This window comes from Oreochromis aureus, linkage group 10 (genome assembly GCF_013358895.1).
Source record: "Oreochromis aureus strain Israel breed Guangdong linkage group 10, ZZ_aureus, whole genome shotgun sequence".
NCBI classification, from domain to species: Eukaryota; Metazoa; Chordata; class Actinopteri; order Cichliformes; family Cichlidae; genus Oreochromis; species Oreochromis aureus.
The window spans coordinates 16,676,952-16,698,951 of NC_052951.1; the positions used below are offsets into that span (position 1 = coordinate 16,676,952).

General features: G+C 42.9%; 1 protein-coding gene across 1 annotated transcript in view; it reads left to right on the top strand.

Moving 5' to 3' along the window:
* LOC116331404 (protocadherin-16-like) overlaps positions 1-21,210 on the top strand; it is an 86,857-nt gene extending 65,647 nt beyond the window's left edge. Inside the window, exons 6-29 of the mRNA XM_039618455.1 lie at positions 1,700-1,931; positions 2,032-2,268; positions 2,833-3,894; positions 4,115-4,302; positions 4,516-4,612; positions 4,716-4,873; positions 7,089-7,529; positions 7,850-8,145; positions 8,232-8,347; positions 11,168-11,407; positions 12,969-13,094; positions 13,230-13,439; positions 13,942-14,198; positions 14,290-14,496; positions 14,585-14,981; positions 15,098-15,211; positions 15,339-15,550; positions 15,680-15,831; positions 16,003-16,133; positions 16,296-16,582; positions 17,085-17,226; positions 17,335-17,506; positions 17,590-17,999; positions 18,087-21,210. Of these exons, the coding sequence (XP_039474389.1) occupies positions 1,700-1,931; positions 2,032-2,268; positions 2,833-3,894; positions 4,115-4,302; positions 4,516-4,612; positions 4,716-4,873; positions 7,089-7,529; positions 7,850-8,145; positions 8,232-8,347; positions 11,168-11,407; positions 12,969-13,094; positions 13,230-13,439; positions 13,942-14,198; positions 14,290-14,496; positions 14,585-14,981; positions 15,098-15,211; positions 15,339-15,550; positions 15,680-15,831; positions 16,003-16,133; positions 16,296-16,582; positions 17,085-17,226; positions 17,335-17,506; positions 17,590-17,999; positions 18,087-20,134 (7,932 nt within the window). The 3' untranslated portion in view covers positions 20,135-21,210. The remainder of the gene's footprint in view (positions 1-1,699; positions 1,932-2,031; positions 2,269-2,832; positions 3,895-4,114; positions 4,303-4,515; positions 4,613-4,715; positions 4,874-7,088; positions 7,530-7,849; positions 8,146-8,231; positions 8,348-11,167; positions 11,408-12,968; positions 13,095-13,229; positions 13,440-13,941; positions 14,199-14,289; positions 14,497-14,584; positions 14,982-15,097; positions 15,212-15,338; positions 15,551-15,679; positions 15,832-16,002; positions 16,134-16,295; positions 16,583-17,084; positions 17,227-17,334; positions 17,507-17,589; positions 18,000-18,086) is intronic.
* Positions 21,211-22,000: the final 790 nt, after the last annotated feature.

Sequence of the window (22,000 nt, forward strand, 5' to 3'; positions counted from 1 at the left end):
TCTCGATTGCTTTGATGCAATGTTCACATCAGGAACACATTTCTTAGCTTCTTACCATTCTTCATTGATTTCTCAAATCAGTAATGCTTTTTAAACCAATTTATCAGAGCATGTGAGATTAAAAACAAGAAAACACATAAATATTTTAATATTTTAGCAGTACACAGTAGCAGCAACAGTGAATGAAAGGTTTATAGGATGGCAGTGAGACTTAGGGATAGGTTAAAACAGAGGCAGATGATCCTTTAAAGGAAGCAGATGGAAGAAGAAGAAGCAGTAGGTGTTTTAAGAACTGCATTAAGACTGGTGAGAATTACATTCCTGATGTGAGAACTGCATGTTAAAATGTGAGAAATATTAGTGTTAATTAGTGAGCCTTAGAGATTCTGTTGGAAATTCCTGTTTTCAGAGAAAATAAAATGCATTTTTATGTGTTCCTCGTGCTAAGCTAAGCTAACCAGCCACAGTTGCATATGGAGCATTTCAGCTACCTCTTTGAATCAAAGCAAACGCACATTAAATGTTGAAGTAATCCCTCATGCTTTGCATGTTTTTGCAATCAAAGCCTAATTATTTGTAACTGAAATAGACTTCTGAAGGAGATGGAAAAAGTCAAAGGCTCGAACTTCAACGAAAGTCACGGCATTAGTTCTGTAGCTAGATGAGGGATAGTTCAGCTGATTGAAGTTGCTTCATGACAAAACACGTTGCCTGCTGCATATGTAATATTTCTTCTGATCAAAGTGACAGGGTGAAAGCAAATTAAAGAAGTCTAAAGCTGCACTCGAGTAAATCTGATCAAAGTGACAGGACGTGTTTAATGAAGACACTATCCAGTTTCTCAGCAGCTGGGCAAAACAATCAGAGGGAATTCCAAGAGGGATAAGGTTAAACTATCAGTTATTCCCAAAGGATTGACTTAAATAGGAATTGAAATTCCTATTTCGATAGGACATGCAATAAACAATTGAATCTCTTGTGCATTGTTGGCTTACATAAGGTAATAGAAACGCATTGATTGTTGTAAATTTGTTATTGTTAGTCATCGTGGTCCTGTAGTGTTACCTGCTCATTTCCAAATATTCAGCTCGGGTCTGCCCCCTTGTCTCAGCTGTCTCTGTTTTTAATGGTCTCATAAAGCTAAGCCACAGATAGTGTAATGAGTGCAAACTCTACTCATTGATTAATGCATTCAACGGCATGGAGATAAAACTGTTCTAATAGTTTAATACCTTTAAAAGCCCTGCATTGTTACTTTTCACTAGGGGGTAATACACAGAGTGAATGCTGTTTTCTTTGTTACACTGTGCTAGAAGGGAGGGAGGCGGTGGTTTAACTTAACTAGCTCTTCTTATGGTTTAGCATCCAGTTATGGGTCAATAGTCAAGTCAGCAGAGCTCTGATAAAGACAGCACATAAAACATGGATGTAGCTTCTGTGGTGTCACCAACTGATGTGTAGACTGTATATTTTTAAAATTTTTGAAACTTTTAGAGCTGTTGGTCTGTTGATAGCAGAAAAGCAGGTTAAAAAAGCAGATCACACAGCGCAGTACAGTATTCCTCCTGCTGATCCAGTCTAGCACTATCCTTTCCTTCTTTGTGCCTCCTCATGTAAGGCGGCTTAGCTTGCTGATACTTTAGGGTTTTCTGTATTCAAATAAACTAGATCAAACCATTTTTTAACATTTCCTTTACAGGGTGGTCTAAGTTCAGTAGCCCGTGTGAGGGTCACGGTGGTGGACATCAATGATAACAGGCCCATCTTCTATCCAGTCCTGTACACAGTCAGTCTCAGTACCCATAGTGCTCCAGGAACGTCTGTCGTCAAGGTAACAGCCAATGACCCTGATGTGGGAGAAAACGGAAGAGTAACATACCGCACTGTACCTGGAGGAGGATCTAGTTTCTTTACCCTTAATAAGGACACAGGTGTGTAGTGGTTTATTATGATTGCATGTGCAGCACAATCATGTATGTTACGACTCACATAAAAACGGACTTGTTGTCTGTATGTATCTATTTTTTGCAGGTGTGATCTCTCTCTCCCGCTCACTCCATGGCAAAGCCAACACAGTAATCTCCATGGTCATATCGGCTGAGGATGGGGGCGGTCTTACAGCACCGGTAAATGCCAGAGTGAACGTGAGCGTGGTGGGGGGCTCAGTGGCGTCTCCGGTGTTTGAACAGGCACAGTACTTCTTTACCGTGTCGGAGGATGTTCTCAGGGGGACGGCAGTGGGAGTGGTTCGTGCTTCCGCCAAGACAGGTGAGGCCCTTGTACGCTCACATGCTTTATTGGATTCCTGGGTCTGCTTTGGTTATTTCAGGCTTGCTTTTAACACTTGCATACCTCCCTAGTGAGAAGCAGTTCTGTGCGACTTGCCCATTTTCATCTTCCTGACAAGTACCAGGACAAAAATGCACTAATGGGCTGCAGCATGATGCCTTATCTCTTGAGTAGTTGTAGAAATAACCAAGCAACAATTGTATACACTCCATTAAGAAATCACATCCGCCTCACGGTGCACAATTTACTGCCAATTATTTTCTACTCGTACTCCTATTTTCTCTCAGGGTCAATGATGGATTTTAATTGGGATGTAATTTTGAGTCAGACTAATCAGTGGTGTAGTGGACAGATGGCTGTGGTGGTATACAAGGCTCTCAGTGAATCTGATTTTTGGTCTTCATATTATTATTTCTTAGTAAACACTTAATATTTCAACCTCTCAGTTGTTTTCCGTTTTATTGTATTTTAATTTGAAAATCCCACAATTTCCATTGTGGCATAATTTCTCACTATTTCCTTACATCTTCTGTCTTCCATCAGGTGGCTCTAAGGATATTTTCTACTCTATTTCATCTGGAGACCCTCATGGCTACTTTACAGTGGACAGCGCCTCTGGTACCATTCGCTCAGCCCTTCCTCTGGACCACGAGACCTGCCCCAGTCTTGACCTGGAGATCCAGGCACGATCTGGCTCTCCTCCGGCATATGGAATCAGCCGGGTACACATAACCATTGCAGACATCAATGACAATGCCCCTACCTTCCTGCCATCCTCATCCGAGTCCCTTCTTTTACCTGAGATCACCAAAATGGGGACGATTATCTACCGTATTCAGGCCACCGACAAAGACTCCGGCCATAACGGTCAGCTCAGCTTCGACCTAGTCTCTGCTGGGGCTGCAGGCAGCAGTGGCCAGAGGACATTTGGCGTTGACAGGGGCAGTGGGGAGGTACGTCTAATCGGGAGTCTATCATATGAAAGTGTCCCTCGCTATGACCTTCAGGTGGTTGCCAAGGATGGTGGAGCACCTCAACTTAGCTCCACCTTCACTCTTGTGGTCCACATCCAAGCACAAGACGCTCAAGGCCCAAACTTTGATACCCTCACGTACCGCGTGGAGCTACGTGAAAACACCCCTCTAAACACGCGCTTCCTTCAGGTCCGTGCACTTAACAGAGAGGCTTCTGGAAATGGTGGAAGCTCCTCCTCCTCCTCATCTTCCTCCTCTATTTCCTACCGCCTCAGACCTGATGGTGATGCCGCAGGTTTTGGCATCATGCCAGATAGCGGTTGGCTGTTTGTTCGGAGCTCTTTAGACCGAGAAGTCAAAGACATGTTCCTGTTGACTGTTCTTGCCACCTCGGGCCCAGGTGGTGCAGGAAGAACCGGCAGCGCAACCGTCCGGGTAACAGTGACGGATGAAAATGACAACTCCCCTCGACTGAGCCAGGAGAGGGTGTTTCTGGCTGTCAGAGAAAACCTGCACGCAGGAACGGGCTTCGGCAGGTTTTCTGCAACGGACAGAGACGCAGGACTAAATGCTCGACTCACCTACAGGCTGCTGCACACAGACAGGCATTTTCAGATTAACTCGCAAACAGGTAACAATGAACACCGTAACCATAACACAAGTAGGGATAATAGTACACTTAGCAGGTTTTTTTAACTGTGCTGCGCAGCATGAAATGTAGTTACTTCGTAAGCAGTGATAATACCAGCATAATTTCCCTTGAGGAGTTGATGATTTGCTCTTTCTCAATTAAATTAAATTGACATGGTAATTACTCAACGGCTTCCCTTGTGTCCTTTTTTTTGCTTTAGGTGAGATTAGTACCCGCCTTGCACTGGACAGAGAGCAGCAGTCCAGCTATCAGGTTATTGTGGTTGTACAGGACGGGGGTACGCCCCCTCGCAGTGCTACAGGGACTGCTCATATCACTGTGCTGGACGAAAATGACCACGCCCCCAGTTTCATTCATGCCAGGCCTGACAGGGAGCTGGTGCTTCAGGTGAGAAGGGAGGGGGAGATTAGTTATATCAGCAAGCAGCTTCGGGGGATAAATATTATATATCAATGAATGTAATTTTCTTCTGTGCATGCTGGGGTTTTATTAGTGGGGTGTGACATTAACCCACAGAGAGGTGGTATCGTAGCAAATAGGGAGGATTTAATGGATCTGCAGTTGTGTTCATTCCCGGTGAGTAACAATACTTCTTTGCAGGTGACTGAGGGGCTTCCATCAGGAACAGTCATAGGAACGGTGGCAGCTAAAGACCCAGACGAGGGAGAGAATGGCACCATCTATTACTCATTATCAGGTGAGCCTCATAATTCGTCTTAAAGCCACAAATTTACAGATTTTTCCACCTGCCACGGCATCCACATAACATACATTGATAATGTTTGTTTCATTTACTTCAGGCTCCAGAGCAGAGCGTTTCTCCATCAATCCAACCACCGGTGAGCTTAGAACCGCTTCCCCTCTGAGATTGACAGAGCGAGCCGAGTATGCCTTCACTGTGACTGCTGCTGACCACGGCGCGCCGACCCTCAGCTCCACCTGCCAGCTACGAATACAAGTAAACACAATCTGCACATTTTCATATCCTTACCCAGCTGCCAAACATCCTCATATGCTCTGAATTTCAAAAATATTCTGTGACATCTCCTGATTGGACACAAAGTCTGGTGACCAAACCTAAACATCTGTGCTTCACCTCAGTCCTTCTGCGTTTCTTTCTGTAACACAAGCTGTAATTTCCTCAATCTGAGGAAAACAGTGAGCAGTTTGACTGTCAAAGGAATTTGGAAAAGAGGTAAATATGAGAAAGAGAGAAACTGAACCTGTGCCTTTATAAACAAAGAGCTCTATCCAATCTAGTGGGTGTTTCCTGATCCAAAGGTTAGAGGGGTAACTAGAACCCATGGTGCGAAAGACTGAGCTAATACTGTGAACTTTCTGGAGGAGGGTCAGTCCTCCATATCAACATACAATATCAGGAATTCAACTGCAGGAAAAAAAAGCTTCAGAGCTCAGTGTTTTTGTGCGATGTGATTTCAGAAAGGAAAAGGATGCTAATTACGGTGGGAGTGCTTGCCTTAGATTTCGCCTGTGCACTGCTTGTGCGGCTCTGAGATTAGACAGAGGGGAAACAGGCACCTTGGAATCAAATGCTCCCAGATGAGATTTGATGAAAGCCAGCTGCATCAAATCACACAGAGAGAAAGGGAATACACCGCAGTACAGTAGCAAGCAGTGATACATGCACGCACAGAGACACGCTCGCTGTAATGACACGTTCAAACACTTGCATGAGGTAACGTTTCCAGTTAATGATTTTGAGATAACATTTCCCTTAGCTGCGCGTAAAATCAGACACACGGATACCGTTGTACACCACATGTACTACAGTACACATGATAGTTAGCCTGTACAGAGAAAAGGCAAATGAGGCGAAAAAGTATAAGTAGTGCAGTGCAGCGCATTTGTTAGTGCTGCCAGCTCATTAAATTATGTGATCTGAGGAAGTGCATTTAAGCAAATTACTTAAAAAACAGACTTTCACCAGCTGTAGTCATCCATTTGGAGCTTGAGCCCAGAACACAAAATTACAATTTCAGTGCAATCAGTTATTGTTTGTGTCGGCACTACAATGAAGCATGGAGGAAAAGCTGCAACATACTTCTGCTTCAACTGCTGTTTTTTTTTTTTTTTTTAATAAAAAGTGATCAAAAGTAGTGATGTAGTCCTATAGGCACTTGAGTTATAGCAACTGGAGGCTTCAAGGATAGAGCATAGAGGCTTCTTCAGTTCTAAAAACTGATGGAAAGTCCCCAAGAATTTAACTCTTACGAGTAAGAGTTAAAAGGTTGTTATTAAAGGTCTCATGGGTCAAGGTGTGAGTGAGTCGGGGTGAGGTAGTAACAAATGGGCCTTGATAATGTGTGGATAGTAGTGCATTTCACCTGCAAATACGTGCAAAGAGTGGTCAGACTTAACCACATCACGTCCCCCCTCTTTTAGTTTTAGTTTGAGTCCAATTAATGGAGGAAAAAACCTCCATTAATCGGTATAGATATTGAGGACAAAGGAGTGTGTGTGCGCGCGTGTGTGTGAATGTAGGTTTGTGTCCGTGTGTGTATTTCTTGATGATGAAACCAGAAAATCTGCTTGTATTTCCTCAGAGCTCTTTGATCCGTCCCAGAACAGTGTTGAACCCTGAAGTGGTTCAAAGTGTCAAAGGCCCTCTGGCTCGTATTTGTTTCCCATTGGAGCAGCCTGTAGCATATGTGGAGGTTGCTTATTGCTCTGAATTATTTGAACTGGAACACTTACAGTTTTCCCTACTATCACACCCTTCATTATTTTGTCACAGGTCACAAAGCCTGACTCTCAAGTTGAAGCCAGAATGCGGCAGTGTCAAGATATTTACTGGAAGGATTACACGTAATGCCTTCATGCACAGTGAGAGTGCCTGTGAAGGTTATTATAGCATTAACAACAAAACAGAAACAGACTACAGCCCAAGGCTATGTTTAGGGATGGGTTGCGATGAGAGCCATATAGATGCATTGTCTGCAGAATATCAGAGGAAATCAGATCCTTTAACACACGTATACAGCTTCTTGCCACTTTCCTCCTTTTTTTGTTACTGAGAAGTGTTGTTTCAGTCTGTTTTGGGACAGATCCATGGATGAATTACACTGCAATCTAAATCACAATTATTATTGGAAAGACTTTACCACAAATACTCAGGAAATTGGTTTGTTTGACCCTAGTTTCCTTTTCTTTAGGTTCTCAGCTCTTCCAGGTCCAGCCCCAAGCCCAACGTTCTCTCTATGACCCTGAACACAGTCGAAGGGGCAGTTCCAGGCTCTGTCATCGGTTCAGTCCGTCCACCTGATCAGCATGAATCTGCTCTATTGGAAGGCCAGGTGACCTACCTGGTCGTGGGAGGGACAGATCGCGATGGGACCTTTATGGTGGACCACTTAAAGGGCGATGTGTACGTGGTCCGGGAGCTGGACTATGAGAAGGGCTCAAGATACACCCTGCACATCGAGGTGTCGGACTTCTCTCAGGCATTTCCCAGCAGCCACCTGGTGAAACTAGATATCAACGTGCAGGACAGCAATGACCACGCGCCCCAGTTCACTGAAGACCCCGTTACCATTGTGATCCACGAGAACATCGAACCAGGGGCTTCCATATACACCTTCCAAGCTGTGGATCAGGTGGGAAAGAGTTTATGGGATCAATATGTTTTCAATAAAGCACAGTTAATTTGAGTTATGTTGTTATTCATGTTGTTTTCAGCTTTATATTCACTGCTTTTTGTTATTGTTTAATCCTAAAATATCAGTTATTCTGTTATCTGTTAACAGAACTGACATCTTCAAATTGATCGTTTTATCCTAATAAAGCATTTTATTAATTTAATGATCAATTCATTATCAGTGTTGTTGTTGTTAAATTTCCTGCAGAAGAAAAGTAGAAAGAGAATAATCTATCCACTTCCTGTCTAATTTGTCCGTTCTTTCTTTTTGTTTTATAGGATGGCAGTGGACCCAACAGTGAGCTGCGCTATTCCATCGAGCACTTCTGGCCTCAAACTCCTGACTTCCTCATCCTCGACCCCTCAAGCGGAGTCCTCACCCTGGGGCAGAAGTTAGACCGTGAGTCCACACCCTCCCTTTACCTCGTGGTGCGAGCCACAGACCAGGCAGTGGATATCTCTCAGAGACGCTGGAGTTCAGTCACCGCCCGAGTGTTCGTGACAGACGAAAACGACAACGCGCCGGTCTTCAGCTCTCCGTCTGCGGTCAGCGTCATGGAGGATCAGCCTGTAGGGTGAGTGTCACGTCAGTGTCGGTAATAAAATACTTTGGAATCCTCAAGTGCATTTCCGTGATGATGTTTGGTTTGTGTGTTGGCAGGTTTGTGATTTTGTACGTCATGGCTCGAGATTCAGACGAAGGAGAAAATGGCAGAGTATCATACAGAATTCAGGCAGGCAACAGCGCTGGTCGCTTCAGCCTGAACCCTGACACCGGTGAGCTTTGAGGGTGGGACGAACCATTTGAAAATACTGTAATGTGAAATCGATATCTCAAGACACAGGGAACTTTCCATGACTATCCAATTTACACTCCATCAAAAAACGAGTAAAGTAAAATTCACCACATAGTTTCTTGTGCTTATAATCCTGGTTTAAGTGATTTAACACAGCAGGGCTAGCCTGTGGCCTTTTTCTTTGGGATTTAATGATTGATGGAAGCCGCCTGGATGAACAAAACTTTCCAGAAGATCATAATTAGACACCGAAGTGCTGCTGTGTAATATTTCTTTGGAATCATACTTGGTGTCCTTTTCTTGATGGATTTGTTCATGGGAACCAATCTTTATTTGGGCTAGAGATGTGGATAGCTCTTGATATTTTTTTTCTTCATATGTGATCTCTTCATTGTTGGAGCGTGGTGGTGTGGGCGTGCTCAGCGCTTTCTGGGATGAGATTAACAACTACGACACAGACATTAATGTAGCTTCCAGATGGAAGAAAGTCTTTACGCCATTACTGTCAAGTGTCTGGCTCCTCAACAGGGAGTGATTTCACTTCTGGTTTGTTTCTCAGGCGTGTTGGTGTTAGGCTTTTGGTTATTAATAGCTGTAATGACACATTAGCATGTATTGTGAAGACATGCACCAAACCCCCTGGCTAACGCGGAGGGTATCAATAGATTTATTATTGCTTATAAGTTTTTAATTTTCAATTACTTTGTTTTATGAACTACAATTTACATTTAATTGATTGCCTATACAGTTCTATATCTGACTGTTTAAGGCATCATTTAAGTAATATGCTTGGATAAATGGATACTTGGGTAATTTATGTGCTGTGGATTAAATGTTCTGTATACAGTACTTTGCAAAAATTTTGAGCCACCCCTGATTTGTTTATATTTTGCTTCCAAGAAGCAACACTTTCTTCTGACTGTTTAAAGTGGCATTGAGGAATAGTTCTCCAGGGTTTGTGAGGGTCTTTCAAAGTTCATCTTTGGACACTGGCTGCTTTTTTTCCCCCTCATTTTCAGTCCAAGTCTTGTGCCTGAGCATTTTCAAAGGAATGTTTTTTGTTAAAACACTTAACTCTGACCTATGAATCATTCAAACACACAAAAGGCACCTAACTCAATGGTTGAAGTAGTTTTTTGTCTAAGCATAACAGACAACTTAAGGCGCTTTGTTACCAGCAGCCTGTCACATAAACACATATTTTTCCCCATTTCTTTAGTCGAATCTACAAAAAAAGCCAAAGATAACACACTTTAACAGACATAAAATAGTATTTTTGCAACAACAATGTGACTCCCAAAGAGCTATTAGCTGAAAACTTGGCATACCTTTCCATGCTGTGTAGTGAGAACCTAAAAAATAAAATAAAAAAGACGTGGCAGGCCTGTAAATGTATTTATAGAATATGAACAATACATGGAAGTCATGTCTTAAAGCAATATGAAAAAATCCAACAAAACGTTGACACAGGACCTGCGTCTGACCCTTCAGTTGATCAAACTAGTGTTTTCTAAAGCCTAATAATAAGCCCAATATTCAAGACTAACTGAAGAAATTATAATAAGTGAATTCAGGCTATGTTGAAAAATATAGGTGGTCAGACCAAATATTGACTTTCAAGTTTGTTAGAGTTATAAAAACTGTTCAAAACACTGTTTTGCCTTATATACTGTTTTTGCCCTACTTATATAATATGTTTCTGTGTGTGGCGACACGTTTCAATAAATTGCTGCACCTGTTTCACATTTTCCTAACGAAATATAAAGAAATGAGGGCTTTTGTACAGCATTGCATTTTCTATAATGCACATTTTCTTAAATTTACTATGGCATTTGATGATAAAGGGTAACACCACCTTTATCATATGGTCGATACTGTATCAGTAAAGCAAACTTGGCTCGAGTGTGTAATGCAATAGTTCGCTAGATGGTTTGCATCTGTTTTCTTTTAACTAAAACAGGGCAGCTAGCGAGACCTCACAGAAACATCAGAGCCTCAGCCTCACAAAAAGTTCTACACACAATGTATGTTTGGCAAGCTGTAACATTTATAAATTACACACGTCTCTCAGGCTTCTGCATGCCAGCTAAGCTTGTAGTCTCCTGTGAAAAGTACACACACACACACACACACACACTTCATATGGCCTCTTACTTTGCCTTGAACGTCAGGGTGATGACTGGTTTGTGACATCTAGGTAAGAGTCTGAATCACAGACCCTGTGTAAACTGGTATGATTTACATAAAGTACCCATATACACATTTCGGCTAATGGCTTGCAGACTTAAATGCAAACATATATGATCGTGTTGCATTAAAAAAAAAAAGCATATTGACCTAAAGCAAGGCCATGAGTTGATTTGGGATTGCAGCTCAAACAGAAGCGTGTGTTTACCTGTGTGCCTGTTTTACAATGTTTACAGTAATCATACACGTTAAGTGATAATAAGTGGATACACATTTCAATGCATGTTCAAAGTGCCAGAATTGAATAGCTGGTATGAAGTAGCTGTACTTTCTGGGCTTTCAGTGGAAAATCTCATAAAGCAAAGCTGTGAAGGTTTTTACTTTTACAAGTCCTTCAGGCATAAAAGGCACAGAAAATCACAGGTACAGAAAATTGCACGTTCACAAAAATAATCCAAACACACACTTAGACACAAAAGCAGCAAAGAACACAGAAAAAGGCCAAAAAAAAAAAAAAATCTGTAGAGTATCCGTTTCATTTTAAGTATTTTGGGGAAAGTTTTAGAAAGCTGTTATGCAGCACTCTCTGATTATTCTTCTCTTTCCCTCCTAGGCTCTCTCTCCATCCTTAAATCCCTAGACCGTGAAGAGCAAGAAGTCTTCAATCTCACTATTGTAGCAGAAGATCATGGAACACCGCAGCTTTCCACCTCTCAGGTGCTGTGCGTGCAGGTGATTGACGTGAATGACGAGGCGCCGGTGTTCCTGCGGGCAGAGTTCGAGGCACAGGTGATGGAAAACCAAGGACCAGGAGCCTCAGTGTTGACAGTAACGGCCACTGACCGGGACCAAGGTTGGTTTAAATGTTTTATTAAAGTTTAAAGTTTAGAGTATGTGCAGTGAATGAGAAGAAGTGAGCTTAAAGGGCAGGGAGGATGTGCGGAAAGATGTTCTGTGTGCTGCAGAATATATCTGCAATTTATGTCTTCAATTTGTCCACTCAACTTGCTAGACGTCTAAAAGCATGGCCAGTGAACACTAGTAGGATGTATGAGGTTATAATGAAAGTGAATTTTCTTTTAAATAACTGGGACTGAACATATAAACCTATAACAAATGAATGAGAGTTTAAGAGACAGCCAGAGCTGAAGTGAAAGAGAGAATCAGCTTAATCTCAGTCATGACTGCTGAGCTGAGAGGTGGGAGAACTGCTTGAGTTGGAGAGCAAGAGACTAAAATAGACCAATCATGCCTTGACAAGACCACTTTATCTCAGTCACATGACTGATGGGTGACATTTTTCTCACTGCTGTTTAATGTTTTAAGTGAACAAGACTAGTAGGAATGTCAAAATAAGCCAAAATAAGCATTAGCTGCAAAAAGTTTGTTTTATATAGTAAAAGTAAAAAGAAAACATTTAGTAAAAAGAAAAAAAAAGAAATACTTTACAAAAATAAGGTAAAATTCACCCAATATTGCTCCATCTATTCTAAATGGTTTTCTTTCATCTCAACACTTCTCCATAAGTTATCAGTTTGTATTTATCCAGCTTCCTTACTGATAGAAACCTCAGTAACTACAACAAACCTATTTCTAATGACAGAATATATACACTGCGTAAAATACAAGTTATTATATCATCATGTTTTAAAACACTAAACTAAATCATGAAGTAGTAACTTGCTAAACAAAGACATTCACTGAAATTCATCATTTTCTTCTTCTTTGTATTTCATGAGGATCGTATCTTTGTACCCTTTTTTAAGTGCTCTGTGTTTATGTTAAGTGAGCTTGTATTGAAATGAACTACTCTAAACTTTGAGGTGCGAATTTGAAGGGACCACCTATGGGAACAAAGGCTCCCAGTGACAGAGTGTTATGTAAGCTACTAGCTTGATACCTGTGCAGCCTCAGCTTGGATTGTATTTTAAAATTAAATAAAATGTGTCCCAAAAATGAGCCATTTTTCCGATTGCTAATACGTGGCTCCTTTGACAAAAACCTCTTTAAAAAGTAAGATCTCGTTTAGTTCAGGAAGAGCAAATTGTACAAATTGAAGACAGTTGTTATTTTTGGCCAAAGGAATAATGCCAAGAAAGTCAAGATATGGAAGGAAAAAAAGGTTCCAAGTTTCAGTGCTGGTTTAATGAGTAAGAAGGAAGAGCCGATCGGCCCCAAAAACCATAGAACTAAACCACACACATAAATGGTTTTGAGAAACCAAATCTTTTTAAATCATTCACATGCAGATGCTAACGATAATGTGTGGTCACAATCCTTATCCAGAGCCTTATAAGTTTACAGCACCGGCACTTGCAGCTGTAATTCTTTGAAATTACTGCCTTATTACATTTAATGTAGCCAAATCCATTGTGTGCCTTTATTTCTATTTGCGTCTTGTTTTTTTCATGAAGGTTCTAATGGCCAAATAACATATGGAGGAGTATCAGAGGAAGGCTTTATAATCAACCCTGTGACAGGAACCATCACCACCACAAAGGAACTGGACACAGAGCTACAGGATCACTACACTCTTACAGGTATTAAATCCCTTACAAGTTTATTTAAATGCTTTAATTAATGTGTTAGTTTAAGCATATATCAGCTCATATGAACAGTTTATTTTAACTTGCTTTACTGACTCTAACATCTCTTTTATTTCTGTCTCATATTAGTATATGCCAGGGATGGAGGCCTCCCTCCTAACTTTGCCAAGACTGTAGTCCGAGTGGCGGTGCAGGACGTGAATGACAACGCTCCAATCTTTGCAAAGCCGTTTTATGGACTTGAAGTGCCAGAGAACCAGGCTCCTGTAGAGCTTTGCATCCTCAAGGCCACAGACCCTGACTCAGGTCCTGGTGGAGAGCTGGAGTACAGAATTGCTGGTGAGAAACAGCATTGTGTGTCCAATCCAAGTATTTTATTAGATTTTAAAGAGTGATTTAGGTCACCACAATTGCTGTAATTGCTGTTTACTGGGAGAAACATTACATTTTTGTCATTTTTGTTGTTTTTTTAAAGGCCAGAAAATCATAAAGTTTGAATTTAGAGATTTTAATGTGTTACTAAAATTGACTCCTGGACCCATTTTTGCTGATATTGTACCCACTCTATTGTAAGAGTTTAGTCCTGACTAGGAGATAGGCTGTATAGAGATTTTGGACTAATTTACCCTATTGTGTTTTACTAGACCCTGTTTCCCCCATATCTCAAATAAAACCTGCACAGAGTGGCCAAATGTTTGTCTTATCAAAAGCAGTACTACCTCTCTAGAGCGAAAATCTGAACTAAGTGGAGAGCTGGCACAGATGTCTCCATTCGTCTCCGTCTTTCAGCAGTGAATTCACGTTGATTTTTTTGTTTTTTTTTTCTATCCACTTCTTCTAGCCGGGGACCCTGATGGAGATTTTCAACTCCACGCCAGCACAGGAGCCTTGTCGACGTCTCGCGGGCTCGACAGGGAGACGCATGCAAAATACACTCTGGAGGTGGTGGCCACAGACCGAGGCAGCCCTGCTCTCAGTGCTACTGTCACGGTGGAAGTCAACGTGCTGGACGTCAATGACAACAACCCCGTCTTCAGCAAAAGTAGCTACTCGGTGGAAATTTCAGAGGATGCTACAGAGGGAGCACAGGTTCTTGAGGTGGGCTGAAATGGAAATAAAGATATTCAAAAACTGGAAATACTTGAAAAAAAAGTTATTAATCATCTGACTTTTTTTTGTATGTATCCAGGTTTCAGCCACCGATGCTGATGAAGACCTAAATGGGAAGGTTCTGTATTTCCTCAGTCGAGAGGCGCATGGCGCATTCACTGTAGATGAGCACAATGGTCGCATCACCACATCAGCCCCTCTGGATCGCGAAAAACTGGCATCATACAGCTTCCAGGTTTTTGCTGTTGACCTTTCACCAGCTGCACCTAGGAACTCGTCTGCTCAGGTAAATGAGGGGTTAGCTGTTTCAGGTGTTTATTGGGCTTGAATTTTTGATCTGAAATCCGATTTCAGACATGACGTCTTCCTTACAGGTGACAGTAACTGTCCTGGATGTCAACGACAACACCCCCTTCTTCATCCAAGATCCACTGGTCATTGAAGTGTCCAACAGGCGTTCCCAGCGGGTTTTAGCTACGATGAAGGCAGAGGACAAGGACTTTGGAGCAAATGGTTCTGTGTTTTACCGTTTCGCCACCCCAGTGAAAGGCTTCAGTATCAACTCCCTAACTGGGGAGATACAGGCCACTGAACGACTGGCGGACCTCACCCAAGCACAACGGACCCTGATAGTGGAGGCCATGGACCAAGGCAGCCCAGCTCAGTCTACACAGGGTGTTGTGATCATTTATGTGAAGGAGGTGGAATACAGCGGAATTCGTTTCTCAAGGAATGCTAGAGATGTCAGCATACAGGAGAACGCAGCAAAAGGTTGGGCAGTGTTATCAGGAACAGCAAGTAGTGCACCAGGTTTTTATTCTCCTATATCATTTTTTAAACAATTACAAACACAATTTTTTTTTCTCTGCTCCACTGAAAAAATTCAGGTACCACTGTGGCTCAGGCTCAAGCTCAGTACCCAGATGGTTCTCGTAACGGTATCAGCTACAGCCTCTTCAGTGGGAACAGAAAGCAGGCCTTCAGTATCAGCTCTTCGACAGGTAACGCTCACCCTGAAAGTGTTTCTTAAAGTATGTCTCATGCAATGTGTTATCAAGAAGGTTAATTAGTACGAGGATATTGTGATCTTCAATTTTTAATCAAATCTTCCTACTGTTTGTTCCACAGGTGAAATAAGGGTGCAGACCTCCAAGGAACTAGACTTTGAAGACGCCCCAAGACTCCGTCTTGTTGTGAAGGCTGAAACTGTGTCCTCTACATCTTACATGGCTTTTAACTTGATCCTGCAGGATGTCAATGACAACCTTCCTCGTTTCCAGCTGCAGAATTATGTGGCCTACATGAAGGAAGCACAAGGATATGAAATGCCAATCATACAGGTGCTCACAAATGTTAAAATAATAATAATATTAATACAGAGTTACACAGATATTTGGTCTATTGGAGTTCTACAAAGGCTACAAATAAATGTCCTCCTCTTTGTTTCCCTTTCTGTCCTCTCTTTCCAGGTTGTTGCTGAGGATGTGGATCAGGGCCAAAATGGTCAGGTGACCTACTCCATCCAGTCATCAAGCATGAGTGGCCTCTTCAAGATTGACCCTGTGACAGGAAGCATTACCACAGCAGCCATCATGGACCGTGAGATCTTTACTCAAACCAAGTAAGAACTTCAACTTTTACTTACTTTCTTGCTTTTGTAACCAAAGTGCGATCAGTCTGAAACAGAATATGCACATAATTTTCAATTCAGTTAAATTCAGTTTATTCATGTAGCACCAAAGTGTAATAACAGAGGACGGTTTGGATTATCATCTTCTCTTCTCACCCACAGGCTGGTAGTTACAGCAACTGACAGAGGAAGTCCACGACTCGCAGGTTCAGCCACACTGACGGTCATTATTGTTGACCAGAATGACAACAGTCCCACTATTCCCATGCACCAGGAAATCCGCATCCCAGAGAGTAAGTTTTGCTTAATTTAAAAGGTATTGTTGGAGTTTCCGGTTAACACTCAATGTGCTGACATTTACAAACAGTAAGGATCAAGGATCATCATCACACAAATCATGCCTATGCGATATATGTGGTGTGTTTGAATGCAACTAATAAGTTCATTTCTGTTAGATACTTTGATAGGCACTGAAATCACTCTCGTGACGGGCAACGACGTCGACTCCAGTCCTGCCCTCTCCTACTCTTTACAGCTAGACCCAACAGCACTAGGCAAGTTTGGGATTCACCGCTATAGTGGAGGCGTGTCACTCACTGCCCCTCTGGATTTTGAGGAGAAGACTTGGTACACCCTGACTGTCAGAGCCACTGACAGCCAGCAGCAAACTGAGGCCAACATTACAATTTTGGTGGAAGATATTAATGACAATGCACCAGCATTTACACATGATCTTTATCAGGTATGCCTTTAATTTTATTTTTATTGCATTTGTTGTTATTTTCTAAAAATTCATACGGGCATCTAAAGAGAATGTTGCTTGAATGTGTTTTTGTTAGAGGTATTCACAAATTATAAGATCTTAAAGTAAATTCAGAAACAGTTTATTTCTACTAGACAACATTAAATGCACTTGTGGGCTTGACACACACTGTAAAATACACATTTGTACACTTCTAACTTGCACACAATGGGTGTGATAAAATTTAACTGCCTAATATTAACTTGGGGACCATTGTGGAGATGAGCCTGTAAAAAATATACTACTCTGTCTCAGGAAATGACCTCAGTATAAGGAAAAACACACACAGGATAAAGGAACTACATTATAAAAAGTATTTTCCCCTCTGTGAAGGCAGTGCCTGTTGCCCTCCACACAATGAGTTATAGCTTTATATTATCCAATGCTGGGGTGTTTGTTTCCTGTATCCAAATGTTAGAATTAATGTCTCTTTTTCTCTTAGGTTACTCTTCCTGAGCACACACCACCAGGAAGTGCAGTTATCACAGTAACAGCGACTGACAGGGACTCCGGCGAGAACGGCAGGATCACCTATAAAGTGATGTCGTCAACCAAGGAGGGTTTCTACATTGACCCGGGCAATGGTAAAGATAAGCTTGGCTGCTTCCTGCTCTCTTTTATTTCCCTGCACTCATTTTTAATAACACTTTTGGCACAATGAGTAAGTTCATCTCATTTCCTTCTGATTTCAGGAACTCTGTTCATCAATCACAGAGTTGAGTTTGACCCCGAGCGCCCATCAGTCAGCATCGTCATTGAAGCTCGCGACAGAGGCCTGCCCCCGCTCTCCTCTTTTACTACAGTCCAAGTTCAAATATCCGACGTCAACGACAATGCTCCTGTGTTTCACCAGTCGGAGTACAGGTCAGTCTGTGCTGATTAGAATTTGGACATATTGAGGTGTAACCCGAACAGCCGTCTTCACATAATACTTGGTTGGTTTGCAGGGCTACGGTTTCTGAAGACACGATCCCAGGGTCGACAGTTCTCACTTTTGAAGCGTTCGACAGCGACCTCTCTCGAGAAAACTGCGGCTTCGACTTTGCCATTGCCAGCGGGAATGAAGGAAACGCATTCCAGATCGAAAGCAGCGTGCGCTTCCTGGAGGGACGGGGCTTTCAGACGGTTGGGACTCTGCTGTTGGCCGAGGGAGTTGACTTTGAAACCAAGTCACTGTACAACCTCACTGTGGTAGTGTCAGACCGCGGCGTGCCGCAGAGGAGCTCTAGTGTTGCTGCGGTGATAACAATCGGTGATGTGAATGATAATCCTCCAGCGTTCACCAGAGCAGAATACACCGTGTCGCTGATTGAGGGTGCTACCGCTGGGACTGAGATCATACGACTGACTGCTACAGGTGGGTGTTCCTTCTTTCATCCAGTCACCTGTAAATGTCTCTCGCTGTCTTGTTTGACTTGAACTCTGTTGTTGTATTTTTTAACAGACCCTGACTCAACTCCTAATGCTGAAGTCCAGTATTCTATCAGCTCTGGGAATGAGGTGAACTTATTTACTGTGGACCCGTGGAGCGGAGCCTTAAAGCTTCAGCGAGCACTCGATCGCGAGCACCAGCCCACACATGTTGTCATTGTTCAAGCCACAGACGGACAGGGTCACTTCGCCCTAGCTCCAGTCATTGTTGAGGTCAAAGACGTGAATGATAACCATCCGTTCTTCCCTGTGGATGTCCTGATAGCCAGTATCAGAGAAAACCAGCCAGCCAACTCAGCGGTGACTGTTCTGCACGCGATAGACCACGACACGGGGGTTTTTGGCCAGCTGAAGTATTACATGTTGGAGCGGTCTGGGGCAGGAAAAGAAAGCTTTGCTGTGGACCAGAACTCAGGAGAAATCAGAAGCAAAATTCCATTTGACTTCGAGAAGGTCAACAGCTTCAGTTTTGTCGCAGTGGCAGTGGATTCAGGCAACCATTCAGCCACTGTGACTGTACAGGTGTTTGTCACGGGTGAGGATGAGTATGACCCACTCTTCACATCCTCTGATTTTTCCTTTGAAGTTCCAGAGGGAGCCAAGAAAGGACAAAGCATTGGCCAGGTCCAGGCAAGTGATGAGGATGAAGGGGTGGATGGTATTGTTCTTTATTCTCTTACTGCCAGCTCACCATATTTTGATGTAAACAAAACCACTGGGGTGGTCTTTCTCAAGCTGGACAGCTCAGGCAGCAGTAGCAGCAGTGGGTCGGGTCGGAGTAAACGGGAAACCAGAGTTATGACTTTAGATGTGCAAGCTCACAGCCCTCTAGATACATCTCGCACTACTACAGCCCAGGTCTCCATCGATGTGACAAACACCAACTTTGGCCTGGCCGCTGATGTCAACATCCTGGTTATTAGCATAGTTGCTGTGTCTCTTGGTTTTATCATATTGCTTGTGGTCATGGCAGTGGTTGTGTTCCTGGTCAAGTCACGCAGGAGAAAGAAAGACCAGGAGACAGGAAACAGAACTGTTGCCTCGGGAACTGCCTTGCAAAAACTGGATGATTGTAGCCCTGGGCCAGGGGGAGAAAGGATCTACCACCAGGCCTTGCCAGGGTATGCTGGTGACCAAGGTGGTGCTGGTGGCGGCCCCTACACTAGAGGAGGGTCTTTGGATCCTTCTCACTCCAGTGGTAGAGGATCAGCTGAAGCAGCAGAGGATGATGAGATCAGGATGATAAATGAGTATCCCCGCGTTGCATCTATCACCTCATCAATGCAGGAGCACATCTCTGCCAGAGGACCGGACTCTGGAATCCAGCAGGATGCTGACCAGCTTTCTGATATTTCCTGTGAGCCTGCAGCTTTGGAGGGCAGCACTTGGTTCAAAGGAAAGAAGCTAGGTGGCAGCCTCAGTGGGACCTTACTCTCTGGACAGCTCCCAGTCTACAGGGATGAGGGAGGTGGTTACCTAGGAGTGGGCCGTGGTCTCAATATTTCCCTCCCCAAGGATTATGCCTTTCCGGAGGATGGTAAACCTTCCGTAGATGGTTCCCTCACAGCTATTGTTGCCAGTGACGAGGAGCTCCGTGGAAGCTATAACTGGGATTATCTACTCAACTGGTGCCCTCAGTTCCAGCCTCTTGCAAATGTCTTCACAGAGATTGCCAGGCTGAAAGATGAAACTGCTCAGCAAAGTCAGAACCCTCGCCAGCCCTTCCAGCCCAAGCCCAAAATGGATCCTAAACCTAGAATTGACCCTCCACCTCTCATCACATCAGTGGCCCACCCAGGAGCCATGTCAGTTCCTCCCAAAGTCCCTGTAATTGGGCGGACATTCCCCCACTTGGCTTCGCTCCGCAGGTCCCCCATCAGTCACGAGGGATCTATTTCATCAGCAGCAATGTCACCGAGCTTCTCCCCGTCTCTGTCCCCTCTGGCAGCTCGATCGCCAGCTGTTTCTCCATTTGGAGTCAACCAAGGGCCCTCAGCGTCCATGATCAGCACCAGGGAGCCCTCACTGGAACAGAGTCCCGATCATGAGATGAGAATATAATTGAAACATTTGAAACATGACATTACTATTTAAGGAGAAACTCTAAGACGGACAACCTGAACAAAGCATGATTGACCAGCCTTTTGGATGTTCTTTTGCATGGATCAAAAGAAAGCAAGCGGTGATGGTGTCAGTTTTATTGTCATTCTCAAAAACAATTGTCTTATTCCACAAAAAGAAATCAAGGTTTCCCAAATTCCCCGCTAGTGACATTTGGTGGGCAATACCCACAAAAAATACTTAGCGTCTGTCTCCTGGTAGAATATTTGTACTGCCATTGTGTCGGCAGCTTTGCAGGAATATGTGTGATGGGCTCGACTGCAGCAGCCCACCCATCCACTACAAAGTGACGCAGGTCTCCACGAACTGATCAGGGTTAAGAGCCAAATGGAAAATGTGCACTTACCATGCCCTGCAGTCAGAGATCCCTTAGTGTAGATAGATAAATGTGTAGTTTTCATGTTACCTCGCTGGCTGGCCAGAGAGCTAAGGACCTCGTTCCTCTCTTTGTGTCTGTGGACTTCTGTTTTTTTACCCTCCAGTATTAAACCCATCTAGTGGCTACTCTGAGAATGGTCTCTGGACACACCCGTCAGATCACATGGACAGACAAACGGCGTGTGTTCACAGAGACACTGATTCATTGATTTGCCAATGCATCGCATAGTGAAAAAACAATTGAGATTATTATTTTTCTCACCTTTCGGACAACACTCGTTTGGATTTAACCTTTATTTTATATTTTTATATAAATTTATGATTTCAGATCCATTATTTCACATGAAGAGGTTATTGTTTTTGAGTATTTGAATATATGTGTATTTGTATGTATGTGGGCTACATTACGTGTACTGTATGTGTCTCCTAGGTTTATAGAGACTTGTGATTGTTCAGAATTGAGTGAGAGGGAGGCGTTTGTGTTTTTAGCATTATTTATAAGAAAAGAGGACTTTCAACCACAAGCTGACATTTGGAAACCATCTGCAGCTCACTTTATGCTGTGTTGAGATTTTTTTTTTTTTGTCAAATTGTTGATCATCCTAAATCAAACACATATAAACCAGATGAAGAAAAATCTGTGATCAGTCTGTATTTCCACTTTGCCAGCTGTTCAGCACTGTGGCATGCACTTGTGCCACGCCGTGACAGAAGATTCCCTTTGTTATTCAGGGACAACTCAGTTTGCTGTTCACCTCTGTGTCTTTCAAAGAAAGTGCTTCCTAAAATCAGTTACATCAGTCATTCACCTGAATGCGTTTTACTGTGAAGTTGTTCATCTCAGTACAAAGAAAACAACGATGACCAGGATGAGATTCTCAAATGGCGTAACCCGGAGAAATGTAGCACACGAGCCAGACAAGTGGCAACCAAAAGGCTGAATACATGAGCCCTAATGAATGTACAAGGATTTAGCCACCAGTGCTGTATTTTATGTCTGTGACTTTATACATCAAGAATGTGAGTAACATGATGAGGTGTTTTACACCAGTCCCCCCCAACACACACACACACACACCCACTGCTCAGCTTTTTTTTTGTTTTTCTTTCTTTATATATACTCATCATCAAACGCATCATTTTAACTGCAGTGATTGGATGTCCTGATGTTTTCAAGAATTGGTTTCTACCTCTGTTCTGTGTTCAACCGTGCAAATCCCCATCATGCAAAGCTGGCACCGGTCCAGCTTAAAGTTACTCATGTCACGAGCCCGGCTCCAGCACTACATGCTCTTTGGCTGTCTCGGAAACATTTCTTTGTTTGAGAACCGCAATTTGGAGTTCAGTTTGAGATGACTGCCAGTGACTGATCAGTGGAGCAATGGAAGACAGAAAGAAAAAAAAAAGAAGCTGTATTTCTTTTTTTAA